The following is a 17,264-nucleotide window of genomic DNA, read 5'->3' as shown; positions in this document are numbered from 1 at the left end:
AAAATTGAGGAGACTAACCCCTCCCCACCTTCCTCAACCAGTAGTCGACGTCATTGTGAATGTGGGCTGATGGAAAAGTGGTGTAGCTGAGTACCAGCCCAGTAGGGACAAACACGAGGGACCCTTGGTTCCATATGTCTTCCACTTGCACTTTTGTAGCTCCAAAAAAATCACGACCGACCCAGACCCAGACAGACCCATAACAATCACCACCACAAGAAAAAAAAAGAGAGAAAGAAAAAAACACCTCTTAAAACATCCATCCATTATCAGCATCATCATGTCTTCCTCAATCCCTACCGCCGCCAGCGTCTCCGAATCGGCCGTCATCGACGCGCCTCTTTCCCAGGTCTGGCACCTGATCAAGCTCCAGGACTTTAGCAAGTTCTGGAGCAAGCTCGACAAGTCCGAGTGGATCAAGGGTGCCTCGCCCGACACGGACCTGGTCAAGTGGACCTTCAAGGACGGCACAGTACTCGACGTGAAGCAGGAGGAGCACTCTGTAAGCCGCAATCTGATAACTTTGGCCTGTTTTTGTACAATTCAAACCAGGGTTGGAACTGACCAGTCTCAACTCTTTCCCCCTCTAGACTATCAACCACTACATCACGTACTCGGTCATCACCGCCTCCCCTGAGCTCACCTACACCTCAGTCCTCAGCACGATCCGCCTGTACCCCATCACCTCTGGCAAACACGAGGGCAGCACATTTGTGACGTGGAGTGGAAACTTCTCGAGTGACGCCGACGCCGGTGTCATTGAGGACGCCAAGTTCAAGCGTCGCGAGGCCCTGGCTGATCTCGCTGCTGCTGTCTCCAAGTAAAAAAAACAAAAACAAAAAAAGAAACAAAAAACAAAAACAAAACAAAAGAACGGTGTGATATCTAGAGTTTGGGATAGGGTGGATGGAGTTGAAGATTGATACCACTCTGAGAAAGTCGACAGATAGCTGGAAGGCACTGTTCGGGATCTTGGGAGATTTAAAACCGAAAAAAAGTTCAGATTTTTGCGTCTAGTTTATGGAGAAATGACCATGAATAAGGCCAACAAGTTATGATTTATCATTTCAAAAGCTCCAAGTCTAATTTGCCCCGAACAGTCTAGTATTCTGAACTTACGCCCGCCCTTAGCACCCTTACCTGTCTATGCAAATCCCAGCTTCAGCGTGTATTTCATGGGAGACGTGCCAGTGATGAACACGCGGTGGCCCGTCAAAACGAGGTTACCACCAGGCCAGCTGTATTGCTCACCGGCGCTGGTATCAATAACGCCATCGCCGTTGCCAGGGCCGAATGTGATGGTGTCGTTGCCCAGACTGTACTTGCCCTGTCCTTCGACAAGGTGGTACGTCGTGACGCCGTTCTCATCTACCAACTCCTCGGCTCCCTCGAGCGTCCCACCCGGGCGGAATGTTACCTCGATTGTCACACCGACGTCGGCCTCTCCAGTCACATCAAAGACAAGATCGTAACCTGTATCCGTTGGTGAAATGGTGATGTCCGTTTTGAGGTCTCGCGTGCTGGTGGGCCGGTTCCCAAAGTCGAGCGCCGAGTAGAAGCGCCCATCTACGGACCTCGACATCTTGTAGGTGCCGTTCTGGTCACGGAGTTCGGGTGCGATCGGGAGGTAGTATGGGATCTTGAGCTCATTGCCCAGCTTGCTCACGCCGTCGGCAAACGAGATACCGTTGGACCGGAAGTGGCCCATGGAGAAAAAGTCCGACACGACGCGTACACCCTCAAGCACCAGGCCACCGTTCCAGGCTCGGAAAAGCGTGGGGTTGGTAGATAGACCGGAGCCGATGCGGTTGAAGAACTCGGTCTCCTCGCCATTGCTATACCAATCGGTGCCACCGAAAACGGTAGTAGTCAACTTCCCACGACGGGCGCGGACAAGGCCCGCACCGCTGTAGAGTTTCTCAAAGTCGACAAAAGGCTGCTCCTCTGCAGGTAGCTGCTGCATAAGCTCTTGCCGCTCGACAACATCGGCGAGAAAATCGCCTAGGTTCAATCCACCGACCTTTTCGATCACATTTGCCATGGCAGCGAAGCGGCCATTGTTGTCGAGGAGAGCAAGCTCACGGTACTGGACGTAAAAGTCCTGCAGATCGCGTTTGGCTTGGCTCTGGTCCTGGCGGCGCGAGTGGACGACCTCGGGCTCGCTGTTTGGCTCGGAGTGCTGAATGTTGAGCTCGAGGTTCTTGCGAACGTATGAAATCAGGTCGGTGCGGTTCAGGATGTGAGCAACGGCGAGAAGCGACGGGTTGGACACGGCACCGTAATAGATGGGGCTGCGCTCCGAGTAGATACCGTCGGCGTCCTGGTCGATTCCCTCAGCGAGCCACTCGTCGATTCGGTCGACGTAGCTCTCCTCTCCAGTCACCTTGTAGATGCGTGCAAGAGCAGAGCAAATCTTCCAGCGGTGGTTGGGTGTGTGAACACCGCCCTTGGCCATGCCAGGACCGGCTTTGGTAAGGATGAGACGGATGGTTTCTGCCATGCGAGTCGAAGCGGGGTGTTGGTCTCGCGAGAGGATAGTTTCCATAATTCCAAAGTCTTCAATGAGAAAGCCAGTATCAGGGGGCGAGTGGCGGTTTCCACCACTAAATGTCCCGTCGTCGTGCTGGCGCTGGACGAGCATGGCGAGCATCTCTTCGATGTGTGGGATCAAAGACTCGTCATGATGATAGGTCGACTGAGACCACACAAAAGGTGTGACGAGTCTGCGAACCTGACGAGTCAAAGGACGGGGTTCGCCACGAAGGGCTGAAGCCTTGGTGTCAATGACAGACTGCACCTGCGCGTCGGCTCCTTTGGTAAGCAGGTCAAGGCTGGCAGTGTCGACGGTGTCGGCACGAGGGCTCATGACCGCCGCATTAGCACTAGCGGCGAGCCAAAGTGCTCCAAATGCACCGAGAAGACGTCGAGGATTCATGCTGCGGGTCGAACAGCCGTGGACAAGGTGCCTTGTCTTGTTCCACCATCTCGACCAGCTTAGAGCCGACAGTGACAGTATTTAAGGTCCTGCAGAGCCGACGACGTAACATCTACCCCATGTTGTCGGTGGAGTGATGACCTGCCGATGGGAAATTTGCCAAGTCTAATAATGTTAAGCACCTCCCCGCCTGGGGAAAGCTTCGTGGGGTAAGAGCTTCTACCGTAACTGAGGGGATTTAAGTCACTTGATGGCAACCCCGGTTTCTATTGAAGCGAAACCCGAAAGGTTTGTTGCCGACGTGCTGGACATGGTGTATACAGTGATACCTGATATCCTGGCAAAGCAAGAAAAAAATGCCCTCCCCCCGGATCGGAGACGGTTTCGGAGAGCTAGCCGAGGGCAAAGACCTCGGTCAAAGCTGCTTGGTGAATGCCAAGAGTCGGCACAACCTACCCTACCATTACACCCAGTGACAATGCGGGGCCCCGCGATGGCGTTGTGCAATCGGTTACGGACAGAGTAGTTCAGGTATGTGCGTAAAGCCACAATGAAACATGCTGGTCGAATAGTAATCTATTGGTCTCGCAGATTGGTTTAGACGGCATGCACTTAAAGTTTTTAAAGTATGCTGGTTGGTGCCTGGATGCAATAAGCACGCGACCAAGCCTGGACCGGTTTCCGTCGGTAGTGTCAAGCCGACTGTGTCCGTGCTTCAAGCTTTGTCCAGTGACTGTTGGACCGCCATTCCAAAGACCCTTACCCACGCTGCCGCGAATATCGGGAAGAAGAAAAGATGAACCTGTCAATTGACTTTGTTCTCGTGGTCACTAGGACTGTTCAATCGACGAATGAGTTTTGCGATGGTGGTTGAGAGACGAAAGTGCAGCAGGAGGAGCAGGTCAGGGCATTGAAAAATCAAGCAAGGATGCTGTTTTCTGCCGTAAGTGACTTGCAGTTTAGTGACGTCGTGACTCGCGCCACACCATCGTGGCCCCACTTGCCGCACAGTAGCTTCGAGTTCGAGTCTTCAAATTCAGGCACAGCTGAGACTTGCAACAACCTCAAAATCAAGCATGAAAATTGCTCCCTTCCTGCCTTGCTAATCATTGCTGCATCCGACCTTTTGAGAGAAGCTCCAGTCAGTCTCTAGATACTAGACTGACTAGCAACTACCATCATCCTATAAACCTCGAACCGCGCCGTCCCCTAGTCTTTTTTCTTTCACCCCGCGGCCTGTCATCCGACGACGGCCGGCGACAGGCGACGTCGCCATGGTTCATCCCAAACCTAGTAGCGCGGTAGTCGCGTCTACGACCACGACGGCCGCCTCAAATGTCGCCTCTTCCTCTAATCGCCGTCCACCACCGCGCATGAACTCGGGCTCGTTCCACGCCGGCGCGCCCTTCCCGTCATTGAACTCGTACTCCGAAGCGCCTCTGAGATCCCCCCGCTCCAATCGTCGCCGACCGTCCAGCTCCCAAGGTTACCAAACCTTCCCGACAGCTCCTCCAAAGACTCCTCGAGATGCCGAGCGCACGTTTGACGATTTGGTGGCATCTGAAGACACAGCAAGCTCGAGCTCTGACGATGAAGAGGACCCCACAGTCACGCCTTTACCTCTCAAGCAGCTGGCCTTGCTAGCTCTGCTAAGCCTGGCGGAACAGACTGCTCTCAACTCCATCTCTCCATACCTGCCCACCATGGTGCGCAACTTTCCCGATATACCAGAGTCACAGACTGGACTGTATGTGGGGCTTGTGGCGTCCGCCTTTGCCCTTGCTCAGTTGGCGACGAATCTGATTTGGGGGGCAATGTCGGACCGCATCGGCAGGAAGCCAGTCTTGCTACTTGGTACGGCCTTGTTGGCCGCGTGCTTTAGTGTTTTTGGACTATGCACCAAATACTGGCACGTGGTGTTGGTGCAGGTGGCGATGGGTCTGCTGAATGGCAACGCTGCCGTCGTGCCGACCTGTTTGGGTGAGCTGACGGATCGGAGTAACCAGAGCAGTGCGTTTACATGGCTGCCAGTAATGTACAGCATCGGAAGCATCACAGGGCCGGCTCTCGGTGGGCTCTTGATACCGGATGATGTTGCAGACTCCATGTACCCTTTTCTGTATCCCAATGTGGTGTCTGCCGCCTTGTTGGTGTTTGCGGTGATAGTATTGTCCATTTGGTATGAGGAGACGCTGGAGGAGTATGACCACAACGCTGAGTTCCCCGGGCTGGGGTGGATGCGCTGGCTCAAGGAGCGCATCTGGCGCGACCGGTCCGCAAGAGTGCGCAACGGTAGCTGGAGCTCAAGGTGGCCGACAAGGAGCCATGGTCAAGTGGCAGGTGACGACGACAGTGGCGAAGACTCTGGAGTTGAAGACCCTCTCTTGTCAAGTCACACAACCCAAGATAGCAGTGCGCAGCAGACTCTTGTAGGGTCACCTCGCCGAAGCTCAGGCGATACCAAGAACCATCACGACACCAATTCGCAAATGTCGGTTTTCCGCCAGCTGCTCAACCACCGAACAGTTTTAGTGCTTGCCACCTACTTGGTATTTCAACTCTCCAACATTTCCTTCAACAGCCTGTACCCCATTTTTGCGTCGTCGCCGGGTCCAACTGGTAGGGACATGAACCCTGAAACGATTGGGTTGATCCTCAGCTTCGCGGGTTTCATGACCATTGCCTTTCAAATCTCAATCTTTCAGCCTATCAAGGCACGCATGGGAAACCTTCGCAGCTACCGGTATGCCCTGATGGGTCTAGCAATCAGCATGGCGCTGATGCCCTGGGCTGGCTTCACAGGCGGTGATGAAGATCAGCCGCCATTTGGAATCGGGTCGGCAAGCAACTGGCTGTACGCCGAGATGGCCGTGGTACTTGTCATAAAAAACATTTGCGCAGTCGGCGGGTTGAGCAGTGTAATGCTGTTGGTATGTATTTTTCTTTCTTCCCCCGTCGACATTTAACGAGACTCAAACTTACAAATCCCGCTCAGATCACCAACTCAGCGCCATCTCATGAAACACTCGGCACACTCAACGGTATCGCGCAAACTTTGTCAGCTGCGGGACGAAGCGTTGGCCCCTTTGTGTCTGGCGGCATTTTCACCCTTTCAAGTCAAGTGAGGCCGCGCGGCGAGCTGGTGGCGTGGGGTGTGTTTGGAGGTATCGCGCTGCTGGGGTGGTTTGGGACGTTGGCTATAAGGGGTGAGGGCTTGGAAAGTGCCGATTGGGTAGGAGAAGAAGAAAGTGACGAAGCCGAAGTGGATACAGAGGCTGGACTGTAAGTTTCATAGTCTACGATATTTCGTTTTGTTCAAACAAGATCCAGCGCTATCCAAGGTTATGCACGTCCAGATTATCATGCCGGCACAAGGCCCTTCTCACGGCCAACTGGACCACAGAAATATTGCTTGAAGCGACTTGTTGGATATTGCAGCACTAGTCTTGGCGCGAGCTGGCTGCCTTCTCATACTCCCACTCGTACTCCCAAACCTTTTCCCCATCCACGACCAGATCGAAATTCACCTTCCAGTGCATTGGATCTGTCGTGTCGAATGATATCGAGGCAAATTTTGAGTTGCCTTTGTAGTGATTGTACACGGCGTGGTCATTGCCATTGGCGGCGACGTGAAAGCGATCGAATGGCTCGTGGAACTGATTCAACGCCGAAGTGGAGAATTCGATGAGCGTTTTACCTTTGCCAGAGGGAGGAGGAAACACAGTAGTGGTGTGTTCGTGTCGATCCTGTCCTCTGCTGTTTAGCTCGCCGCGCACCTTTTTGCCGTCTGGAGTGTTTGAATCATGGATCTGTCACGGGGGTTTAATGGGAAAGGGGGAGAGAAAACCTACCCCGCTGAGCAGAAGCACCCCGTCCGTCTCCCTCATCCACTCGTAAATCATCTCCCGCTCATGCAGGTATCCGGCCCACCGATCCCCCTCGTCCGGGCTGACCCAGGTCAGGGTCCAGGGCACGCTGCTCACCACCACCTTCCACCTGGGTTCCTCGCGCAGCCACTCGCGCAGGTGGGCCAGCTGAACAGACCCCAGCATGGTCTTGCCGGGCCCGTCTGGCCGCTCCGACGGCGACCGGTACCGGCGCGTGTCGAGGACGAAGAAGGCGACGTCGCCGCGGGCAAACGTATAATACGACGACGACGAAGCGGGATTCGCGTGGCCCTGGTAGTGCCAGTATGGCGCCACGGCGGCCTGGTACAGCCCCGTCTCGTTGCCGGACCAGTCGTTGACGAACTCGTGGTCGTCGTAGACGTGCAGCCACGGCAGCGCCCGCAGCGCCGGCGTCCAGCTCGGTGATGCGTACGTCTGGCGGTACAGGTCTGTGTAGTGGCGCTGCGTCCAGCCGATCGGGTAGGGGAGGTCGATGTAGATGAAGTCGCCCAGGAACAGCATGAAGTCGACGGTCCGGTTGCTCAGGTACCGGCCGAGGTGTTGGAGCCCCTTGATGCTGAGAGCGTGGTCTGCCGGGTGGTAGGGGTAGAAGGGCTTGATGCAGCTCGTCTGGACCATGGTCCACTGCTTTGGGTGTTGCTTGGCGGTTTTGAAGGAGCCGGAATGGCTGGCGTTTGTGATGTATACATACGGCGTATCTGGTAGTAGGTTCTTCAATGTTGCAGTCCCTACCCAATCGGTTTCTTCCGAAAGGCCATTGATGATGATGGATTTTGAGTCGCCCGGCGTTGCAAAGTCTGGCTTGGCACTTATCTCCACAATCGGGGAATCAGGGGCCCGGATGACGATGCTAGCGGAGTTGAAGGTGGTATACCCCATGCGGGAGAATGATAGCCCATGACTTTGATGGAAGTAATGAGCCCTGTACACAAAGTCTACCGCAGACACGACACATAAAATGTTGGCAAGGGCGCCTAAAGCAGAGAGCAAGGGTCTTGTAATGTCAACCCAGCCCAACAGGACAACCAAGATAGGATGCCGTGTGTTGCGTGCATGTCTGCGGGTGAGGTGCAGCTGCACAAGAGCCAACAGAGCATATGCAGCAAATGTGGTATATATCCTAGGCCAGTATCGGGCAATCGGATACTAGTGAAGTGTCAGTCGTCGATATCCGCGTCAAGTCAAGTCGTGGATAACTTACAAAGCGCACAAAGAGAATCGATGAGTACCGCAGCGAAAGCGTGGTAGCGGCAATCACGGCATCTAGTACCTGTTGAAGGGCCTTCATGTTAGCAACGACGATCCGACGGCTCAGGGACCGAAAAGGGTGAAAAAAAAGTACCATCTGGTTATTCTCGTCTTTGAACAATATGCAAAGCACAATTTATCTGCAGCTTGCTTTTCTCCGTCCAACGGCGTACGTTGCCGAATCCCGGGCCATGATTATGATTCGCACATTCAGTCGCTGCGCACGTGGTCGCTTGGCTGGGCATAGAAAAGTTCGGGCTTGATTATCGGGGATGCAGTCCGATGCATAGATTGAAGAGAATGGCCACCAAGGATGGAACCCGAAAAAAATTCCATCTGCGGTCTTCCCAGAAAAACAAAATACACGTGCTCTGTTCCACTGGTTTGGAACGTCTTTTCGTACAAGGCAGACCCGCAGCGGTGGGGATTTGGTTTGTCGTCCAAATGGGGAGAATGAGACTTGGTGAGGATTTACTGGGAAGATAGCACTGGAAGAATCTTTCATGGCCGGTTTCTTATCGCAATTTATTCCCCTTGGACCCTGTATAATGTCCGATGTGTTCGAATCCGTAGTTGCATTGGCCCACAAGGCAGGTAGGTAAGCTCTGTACGCTATGTGCATTTCAAGATCAATAAATCACTGATATAAGGACGTTGAGTTGCCCTTTCCAACTGCGTCATGGAGCAAAGACCAACATTGTTAAATTCTCCAACCTCTATTATCTTGCTCCTAAAATAATGGAAGCCCAGCAGGGAGCGCCAAAAGCAGTGACTGTCTCAAACAGCTCCGAAACCACAAAATCATCCTGCTCGGAAGATGCAGCGGCCCCTCCCGCCGTCACCCAGCGACCGGCTGGAAAGTTTGACGTCCTGATCCAAGGAGTCGCACTCTTCTCTGACGGCTACAACATACAGATCATCGGCTACATGAACACGGTCCTGGCCAAACTGTACCCAAATGAGATGACTTCCGAAGTCAAGACACGCCTGTCCAACTCTATCCTCATCGGCGACGTCTTTGGTATGCTGCTGTTTGGTCTCTGTATTGACAAATTCGGCCGCCGCGTCGGCATCATTCTTACGACTCTGTTTCTGGTCTTTGGTATCATACTGGCAACAGCCTCCCACGGTAACACGGTCGAGGGTATGTTCTGGATGATGGTTGTTGGTCGAGGTGTAGCTGGTGTGGGAGCAGGTAGGCCTTTTGTTTCTTCTCGTCTTTTGCTCACGAATGCAAATGACAGCCAACATACTGATTTTTCTGCGTACTGTATCCAGGTGGAGAGTATACAGTCTGCACCAGCCAGGCGCTAGAATGTGCAGACAGTACCCCAGAGATGCGCAGGCGACGAGGCATGCTAGTAGCCGTGTCGACAAACGCTGCAATCATCTCTGGGTTTGTCGGCTCAAGCATCGTGTCTCTTATCGTCATTGCAGCCTACGGTGGACAGGCTAGTGATGGCATATGGCGCATATGCTTCGGCATTGGTATTTTCGTATGTGACTTCTTGGCCCTTCACCAAACCTACCTTATGTTTATATGCTGACAACCCAAAGCTTCCCCTCACCATCTTCCTCTTTCGCATGCGACTTGCAGACTCGGAACAATACCAGAAACACGCAATCCAACATAAAGTCCCTTACTGGCTCGCCCTCAAGTTCTACTGGCGCGCTCTTCTCGGCTGCTGTTCCGCCTGGTTCCTGTACGATTTTGTCGTCTACCCCTTCAACCTGCTGGCCCCGACTCTGGTCGCCGGCTTCTCGACCAACCAGTCCATGATGGAGAGCATCGGCTGGAGCGCCCTGATCAACTTCTTTGCCCTGCCCGGCTCATTCATCGGCGCCTTGCTCATGGACCGCATCGGCCGTCGACAGACCTATGCTCTGGGCTGGGCGTTGGTCTGCGTCTTTGGCTTCATCATCGGCGGGTTCATGGTTCAGCTCCAAAACATCTTTCCCTTGTTTGTTGTCCTCTACGCACTCTTCCAGACCTTCTTGTCGGTCGGTCCCGGCGACTGCAACTTTTTGGTCTCGTCCGAGTCCTTTCCGACTCCTCTCCGTGGGCACTTTCTCGGATTCGCAGCGGCGGTCGGCAAGGCAGGAGCTGCGATTGGCACCACTGTTCTGAGCCAGGCTTTGGCGTCGTTCGATGACAAGGTCAAGGGTCAGCAGGCCATTTTCTTGATTGGTAGTGCTATCTCGGTCGTCGGAACCCTCTGTGTGTGGTTTCTTATTCCAGATGTAAGTCTTCATTGTTTTCCTAGACGTTAGGTTATTTTTACTAGGAACCCATAGCTGACTTGACTTCTTCTTTCATAGGCGCCCAAAAACCTCGAGGACGAGGATGTCCGTTTCAGAAATTACCTTGAACAGAACGGCTACGATACTAGTAGCATGGGTCTGCAAGCTAAGAAGACGGAAGGAGCCGAGTCTTAAGGTGACCAAAGGCCAAGATGTGGTATTGATTGGTCACGAAGCTCGAATTGATATGTACACTCTATGCTGTGGCTTGCCCCAATGCAGATTTCATAGACGTGAAATCTCCGCAGTTGACTAATGACCCAGTGACAATGTTTACAACGCGATATCTGCGTGCCAAACCCTCCAGTTGTACTTCCAGTGATGATGACCAGCGACGTTGTTGCGCTTCTAGGCGACATAAAAGTAGTGAATGATCGGTAGAACCGAGTCTGTATTGGTCCCGTATGATGTTAGCTTGCTACACAAATGAGTCTGAAGGTTGTATAGGAGAGAATACAGACCGAATAGAGGAGCAGAGCATTTATTCCATCTGCGTGCCCGAGCTAGAGGCTTCATTGCCATCTCTGCAACTGGCGTCGAGTGGTTCCCAGCTCACCTTCACATCCCATTGAATGTCGTCATCATATTTGGCAAAGAAACGAATCATGAACGCCTTGACTGCCGCACACTCTCCGGAAAACATGATATTTCGGTCGCTGGCAGCGACGTACACGCCGTCCTCCACGTAATATATGGTCTCCGGGACGCTTGAAGGTTCCTCATTTTTGATTTCGTCGCCTTGTTTGTCGTTGGAAGATGATATCTTGGCTGTTGATGTTTTGGCTCTGGGGCATGATTTTCCGGTTGCTTTTAATTGTTGTTGGTCGCTTTCTTTCTCGTGGGTGTGGGTGAAGTGTAGGAAGGACGAAGGGGAAGATTACAATCTGAGAAAATATGCTTGACATGGGGAACGGCTGCAGACCCACAATCGGAGGAACCACTGCTGCTTGGCATCTTACTGTTCCTTTCAGATCTAGCTCAGATCCGGGTCAGAGCCGCCAGGATATAAAATCAAAGCGGCCTAAGGCATCCTCGAGGGTAACGTGATCTCAGTAGAAGTTGCCATCAAGGGTTCTGACTTCTTCCGACAACATCAGGAGAAACAAGAGGGACTGTAGATATGTGCCTAAATCCGTTGATAGCAAGCATCTATACCCACCCCCTAACCAACACCACCATTTAAATCTATATAAACACCCGCAAAAACTCGACCAAGGCCATGATAGCCATCGCCTGACCATACGGCATGCTCGTGATAGGTATGTCCTTGTAATGCTGCAAATCATGACCCATGGCCGTCCCGAACGACGTGTTCATCAGCTCACCCCTCTCGTCAATGTTGGCCAGCACACCCTTCAAGGCCAACACGGCAGGGGCCTCGAAGGCCGTGCCCGCAATGTACTTTTTCCGCTGGGCCTTGAGCATCCCAAACGCAAAACCCGCCGTGGCGCTCGACTCGGGGTAGGAACCCTCGGCCTCGGGGACGTCGAGCAGCGTCCTCCACAGGCCCGTCTCGGGGTGCTGCAGCGGCACGAGGGCCTCGCACTGCGCCAGGAGGGAGTCACGGAGGTGGTGGTAGAGCGGCGGGTCGGTGCGCTCCAGGTCCAGCAGCTCGATGAACTCGGGGATCACGATGGTCAGCCAGCTGTTGCCCCTCGCCCACAGCGCGCGTGCAAAGTTGTGCCCGCCGTCCTCAAAGGTCCAGCCGTGGAAGAAGAGGCCGGTCCGAGTGTCGAAGAGGTACTTGAGGTGGATGAGGAACTGCCGCTTGGCCTCGGCCACGTAGTGCGGCCTGTCGAGCACCAAGCCGATCTTGGCCAGCGGCACCACCGTCATCATCAGCGTGTCGTCCCACAGCTGCTCGTCGTTCATCATGTTGTAGGTGGTGTGCTGCATGCCGCCGAAGCGCGTGCGGCCCAGGTCGTGGTATGCCCACTCTGCCCATGCCTCCAGCCACGGGAGGTAGATGGGGTTGCGCGTCTTTTCGTAGACAAATGCCAGGGTCAGAAACACGGACATGGTGTTGATGTTTTTTGTGGTGCCGCCGGCTGCGAACCGGTCGCGGAACCAGTCCTCGATGATCTTGAGACACGACTCATCTCCGGTGAGTTGGTAATATTGCCAGATGCCATAAAGACCAATGCCGTGCGTCCACTCCCAGTCGTTCCAACCCTTGGTGTCGATTACTCGCCCGTCTTCGAGTTTTAGCAGGAATTCTCCGGTCGTGTCCTTGATGTTGACCATGCCATCGATCAACAACCGGATTTTGGCATGGATGTCGGCGGCCTTGATGCCATGTAGTTCTGAGGGCATGGTTGCGAGTTGGCGAATGTCCTTGAAGAGGAAGGCGTTGTTTGCTAGCAGTGAGTTGGTGTCAATGTTTGTTTGTTTGTTTCTGTGCGGGGTGCGGAGGTCATGTATCCATCATACCTTATGCTGTCCTATCCTCCAATGTCACTCGGGGGGAGCTCAACCGACCATCCCCGCATTTGTCCGGGGAAAATTGAGCGAGACCGGTCGATGATGCGGGGCTTGACAGGCGGTTTTGCCGCAAACGCTCCCTGTCATGTTGCCAAGTTCGGCTATAATTCCGCAGCAACACCCAATACGCAGTCCCACTCTACAAGGACGGGGCCTCGCATCTTGGAGCCACACCAAGCTGACCCGACCTTCTGGACATGATCACGAGAAGGCATATGCAGGGCGGCCAAGAAAATAGTTTGATTAAGTCTCCCCTACCTAGCCTAATCCAAACTACCCTTCCTCGGCTTAATCTCAATGCTTGGAGGAGGCATGTTCTTCCAAATTGGTTAAGAATGCTGTTTTTTTTTTGTCTTCGTCAGTATCTTGGTTCTAATTCCAATCGTCCTCATCCAGTACGTAGGGACATACCAGTGCTCGTCAGAACTATTGGTGCAAATGAATCCGCTGAGCTGTCTGTCTGCGACTCTGCATTGCAGTCAAGGCCCTTCGTCCTGCCTTCAGCGACGCGCTGAGTGAGAGACTTGCTGGCTTTTGTTTGCGTAGTAGGTTAAGCAATGACGACGCTTGCGAGGGTAACGAAAAGGATGCCCTGGAGTTGCATCTTGATCGCCGTGCTTCTCGTGGCAACGCAGAAGGTAGTGGAGGGGAGAGGGTTGGAAGCAGCATGTAGACAAAAGTAAAAAATATGAAATATGATATGATAAATTAGGCTATAATTGATGGACCGGCCACTATTGACAAATGGGTGTTGCTTTGGATGATGTTGATGTGATTCAGAAAGGAACGAAATTTTTGAACGATGCAATTGAAGCTGCTCATATATTTGTACTCAATAGACTGATTGTTCATTGCGATGACTGGCCTTGCCTACAACACGCCACTAGTAATTCTATGTTAACTACAAAACCGCTGAAGATATCCACTGTTCCTTCTTGCCCCAGATCTAGGCCAAATTGTCGTTTGAATTTGAGTTGAAACGAACATACTGCTTCAAGCGATCATCAACGTTAGAATCTTTTCCACCTACGTCCCAACTGGGGCAAAAATAAGGCGAGATCTCCGCATTGTCAATGCAAACAAACGACGAAACATTAAAGCAAGGGAGCGTTTTCAAACATTAAAGCAACCCCATGAATCTCATACAAAGGCTTTGTGAGGTTCACTTCTTCATTGGCAATTTTTCAGCATCTGGAACTTCCTGTTCATCAAGCACATATACACCTATGCATAATCGCTCCCAACACTGTGAAACTCCGCCTTGGCAGGTAGATCCTTAGATGGACATTGAGCATATCCGCATGCCAATTTCGTCAAAGCATGGTGTGTTTTGGGGGGATAGAAGCAGGGGAAATGCTCATAGGAACTTGCAACAGGAAACCAAAAAAATATACCCCAATATATTATTTGAAATTCTTCTTCGGGTTGGTATTTCTTCTTCGTTTTGGATCGTCTAACCTCGAGCTCCAATTTGTCCGTTGATGTGGCCAATATAATAATATTGTTTCTACTTTTATGCTATAAGCTTTTATAAATAATTCTTTCATACTTACCTTGATTACCGCTGCGCCTCGTTTTCGCTCTGCAGACCACCTTTAACAAGGTAGTTATGGCCGCGTTGAGGAGCAAATGCGCATTGCCTTGATCTAAAATACGAATTCTACAAAGTTACATTCGCCGATTGGCTAAAAACATGGACAGGGCTAATAATTCGTGCAGGCACTGATTTCCATCCGGTTTCTAATTATAAACGAAACAAAGTATAAAAGGAACTAATTCCCAAAAACAAAATTATAAACTAGCGTACACCTTGTACAGGAATATCATATACGTTTGAAAACCTATCGCCACCAAAGTTCTACTCAAATTTGTCGAGCCTTGTGGTAAATTTGGGTGGGAACAAATAAAACTGTTTACGATTTATAATGAGCGCACAACGCACAACGTACGATATGTAACGGATAATGACGCCAGTTGGACATTGTAAAAGGTAATTCTTCGACCGTTTGCCGCGACATGGGTTTGTTCATTTTTGTCGTTTTCCTGGCTATTTAAAGTTACGGGCTTTAAAAAAAGATTTTATTTATAAATCAAAGAAAACCCTCTTTAAACCTAATTTAGCAACGTGATAAACTCAATAGAGGTAATTTGTCTGAATAAACTAATTTTCTGAGAGAGCCAAATATAAATTAGTCCAAACGTAGCCATGTCTCTTTCCTTCGCTTTTGTCCTTAGAAACAAACCACATGGGCATTATTATAAAGTCTGCAACTCTTAGGTGGGAAGTTTTGCGCCTCTTATTATTCGAACATTTCTTATTATTCGACCATTTCTTATTATTCGCACCATCTCTAATTATTCGCACCATCTCTAATTATTTCATCATCTCTTATTAATATCTAATTATATTTCATTTCACCATTCAGCCTTAATTACAAATTTTTGAACCTCAAGTTCATCAACATGCAGTTCAAGACTACACTTCTCATCCCTGCTTTTACCCTCTTACAAATCGGGGGTGTAACAGCTGTAGGGAATAGCCGAGCCTGCAAAGCAAGAGCCTTGAGAATCCAGCCATCTGGCAGCACTAAAGAAATGTACTTAGTGACTGGTCCGCGCAATGGGAATAAGCTGATTCCCCTTTGTGTTAGTAGCGATGGGACGAAATTCGTGTTTGGCACGTTTGATCATGGCTGCGAGTTTCATATAAAGGAGGGGAAAACGCCTCGGAATTGGAAAGTGTACGGTTCCGTTCATCTAGGTGACCAGCCAGAAGGAAATGTGCCCGCATCGAATCCGGCAGCTTGCAGAGTAGAAGTCTGGAGAGATCTGCCAAATGGCAGCACTGAACAGATGACCGTCAAGACTGGCCCACGCAGGGGGGAAGACCAGATTTCTCTTCCTGTTAATGAGAGCGAGACGAAATTCGTGTATGGCAGGTTTAATATTGACTGCAAATTTACAATAGAAAAAGGGAAGAAGCCTCGGGGTTGGCATGTGGACGGTTACACTCATCAAGGTGACCGACCACAAAGAAATGGGCCCAAGCCGAAACCTGTCTCGGGTAAGCAAAGGGGTCAAAATTCTCAGGTGGCAAGACCGCTCTCCTACTATCCTTAAGTGGCATTTCAACATGCGACGTGGACAGAAGAGTCCAGTGAAATGGCGGAAACGGTGGAAATGAGGAGAATAAAGTTTGCTTTGCTTTTCGATTGCAGTGGATAGAATTCTTGTGTTCACTCTTCCTCTACTTAGTCAAATAATAAGACTCACCTTATTACCTCCACCGTCAAAAATTCTGTGCCAATTTAAGGGCGTCGTCGAGTTATCAAGAATGAAGGCAACCACCAATCCCCTAATTTGGTCTAAGCGTTTCTAAGACCCAGTCTTGGTCCCCCGGCTGATTGGGCTCAAACAATGACAGGGAGAGGCCGGATGAGTTTCCCCGTGTTTGTCCCCGGCCTCCCCGGAATCGGATTGCCATTTCTGTTTTTCTTTCACGCAGAGACTGGGAGTCAAGGCCAAAGTCCCTGCCACCCGTTATCGTACCTGAAATCTTGGAATAACCACCATAAAATAAGCTGGTAGGGACGGCGGAACCCGAAGGTGACATTATTGTTTAAATTTAATGAGGGGTGCCCTTGTTGATAGGATATAACTGCAGGCGATAAGTGCTTCGGGCGTGCGGGACGTAGCTGGTATAATACTGTGTGTTGCAGCCTGCTGTTTGACGACCCTAATTAGTATATGAACGAGGTGGTAGGTATTTCTGGATTCGTGTTAAGCTTCTATAGATAGAATTATAATTTCCCGCAAGGTAAGACCTACATAAATATATAAAGCCCAACGAACTGAGGATTTGCAAATACTGTACAGCAGTACATTCCAAGTATAATCGCAGCAAACTTTCGACCGCACGGCTTTTGCATCCGGCCAAACATTACCCATACAGCGAAGGTCTGTTATTCCAGGCTCTCCTCTCTGATAGCACATAGGCGTGTGCCATTACACCAACCTTTTGGACAGATAGGCTTGACCTACCCAAACAGATTGGCACATACCCGGGTGCAGTACATACACTGGTGAAGGCAATGAGCAAATGTTGTTGCCAGCTAAAACGAATAGCTACTTTGCCTGTTACTGTACTGTGTAACTATAACTTTCGCCACGACGTGGCTACTCTCACTGTCTACCGAAAGTCTAGGCGGTCAACTGCGCAGAATCCTTGGACAAATTAAAACCAGAGGTCTGTAGTGGGTCTTGGTATAAGGCTCGGTCGGATGTATCGTCGGGGGTTTCGAGGATTTTTAATTAGGCCAATATGTATATTAGAAATATAGAATGAATCGTGGTTAATTGTTTTGCTAGTTTCAATTTCAAACTCCAGACCA

At 51.1% G+C, this 17,264-nt stretch overlaps 8 protein-coding genes across 8 annotated transcripts; 4 read left to right on the top strand and 4 right to left on the bottom strand.

Moving 5' to 3' along the window:
• The first annotated feature begins 181 nt into the window (after positions 1 to 181).
• Positions 182 to 908, top strand: PgNI_10118 (uncharacterized protein). The gene is made up of 2 exons (XM_031130094.1): positions 182 to 502; positions 591 to 908. The coding sequence occupies exons 1-2, from the start codon at positions 281 to 283 to the stop codon at positions 822 to 824; spliced, it is 456 nt and encodes a 151-aa protein (XP_030979455.1). The 5' UTR covers positions 182 to 280; the 3' UTR covers positions 825 to 908.
• Positions 909 to 1,144: 236 nt separating this feature from the next.
• Positions 1,145 to 2,935, bottom strand: PgNI_10117 (uncharacterized protein; the record flags this gene model as incomplete). Its single annotated transcript, XM_031130093.1, has 1 exon — positions 1,145 to 2,935. The coding sequence occupies one exon, from the start codon at positions 2,933 to 2,935 to the stop codon at positions 1,145 to 1,147; it is 1,791 nt and encodes a 596-aa protein (XP_030979461.1).
• Positions 2,936 to 3,106: 171 nt separating this feature from the next.
• On the top strand, positions 3,107 to 3,735 carry PgNI_10116 (uncharacterized protein; the record flags this gene model as incomplete). Its single annotated transcript, XM_031130092.1, has 3 exons — positions 3,107 to 3,144; positions 3,409 to 3,470; positions 3,527 to 3,735. The coding sequence occupies 3 exons, from the start codon at positions 3,107 to 3,109 to the stop codon at positions 3,733 to 3,735; spliced, it is 309 nt and encodes a 102-aa protein (XP_030979453.1).
• Positions 3,736 to 3,981: 246 nt separating this feature from the next.
• Positions 3,982 to 6,221, top strand: PgNI_10115 (uncharacterized protein; the record flags this gene model as incomplete). Its single annotated transcript, XM_031130091.1, has 2 exons — positions 3,982 to 5,865; positions 5,931 to 6,221. The coding sequence occupies exons 1-2, from the start codon at positions 4,210 to 4,212 to the stop codon at positions 6,219 to 6,221; spliced, it is 1,947 nt and encodes a 648-aa protein (XP_030979452.1). The 5' UTR covers positions 3,982 to 4,209.
• A 154-nt stretch (positions 6,222 to 6,375) lies between these two features.
• Positions 6,376 to 8,131, bottom strand: PgNI_10114 (uncharacterized protein; the record flags this gene model as incomplete). Its single annotated transcript, XM_031130090.1, has 3 exons — positions 6,376 to 6,711; positions 6,787 to 7,989; positions 8,045 to 8,131. 3 exons carry the CDS (start codon positions 8,129 to 8,131, stop codon positions 6,376 to 6,378), a joined length of 1,626 nt encoding a protein of 541 aa, XP_030979451.1.
• A 698-nt stretch (positions 8,132 to 8,829) lies between these two features.
• Positions 8,830 to 10,527, top strand: PgNI_10113 (uncharacterized protein; the record flags this gene model as incomplete). The annotated part of the gene is made up of 4 exons (XM_031130089.1): positions 8,830 to 9,286; positions 9,370 to 9,587; positions 9,649 to 10,332; positions 10,411 to 10,527. The coding sequence occupies 4 exons, from the start codon at positions 8,830 to 8,832 to the stop codon at positions 10,525 to 10,527; spliced, it is 1,476 nt and encodes a 491-aa protein (XP_030979450.1).
• Positions 10,528 to 10,873: 346 nt separating this feature from the next.
• PgNI_10112 (uncharacterized protein) lies at positions 10,874 to 12,705 on the bottom strand (the record flags this gene model as incomplete). The annotated part of the gene is made up of 2 exons (XM_031130088.1): positions 10,874 to 11,155; positions 11,590 to 12,705. 2 exons carry the CDS (start codon positions 12,703 to 12,705, stop codon positions 10,874 to 10,876), a joined length of 1,398 nt encoding a protein of 465 aa, XP_030979449.1.
• A 269-nt stretch (positions 12,706 to 12,974) lies between these two features.
• On the bottom strand, positions 12,975 to 13,477 carry PgNI_10111 (uncharacterized protein; the record flags this gene model as incomplete). Its single annotated transcript, XM_031130087.1, has 3 exons — positions 12,975 to 13,012; positions 13,285 to 13,384; positions 13,436 to 13,477. The coding sequence occupies 3 exons, from the start codon at positions 13,475 to 13,477 to the stop codon at positions 12,975 to 12,977; spliced, it is 180 nt and encodes a 59-aa protein (XP_030979454.1).
• Between the last annotated feature and the right edge of the window lie 3,787 nt (positions 13,478 to 17,264).

This window comes from Pyricularia grisea, chromosome VII, assembly GCF_004355905.1.
Source record: "Pyricularia grisea strain NI907 chromosome VII, whole genome shotgun sequence".
In the NCBI taxonomy this organism is placed as follows: Eukaryota; Fungi; Ascomycota; class Sordariomycetes; order Magnaporthales; family Pyriculariaceae; genus Pyricularia; species Pyricularia grisea.
The sequence above is the reverse complement of the archived record's forward strand: the minus strand, read 5'-3'. Positions and strand labels throughout refer to the sequence as shown.

Bases quoted from the DNA above. Each gene is read 5' to 3' on its own strand.
- PgNI_10118 (XM_031130094.1), top strand. From the start codon at position 281: ATGTCTTCCTCAATCCCTACCGCCGCCAGCGTCTCCGAATCGGCCGTC. The intron at 503-590 runs GTAAGCCGCAAT...TTCCCCCTCTAG, and splicing joins TGAAGCAGGAGGAGCACTCT to ACTATCAACCACTACATCAC.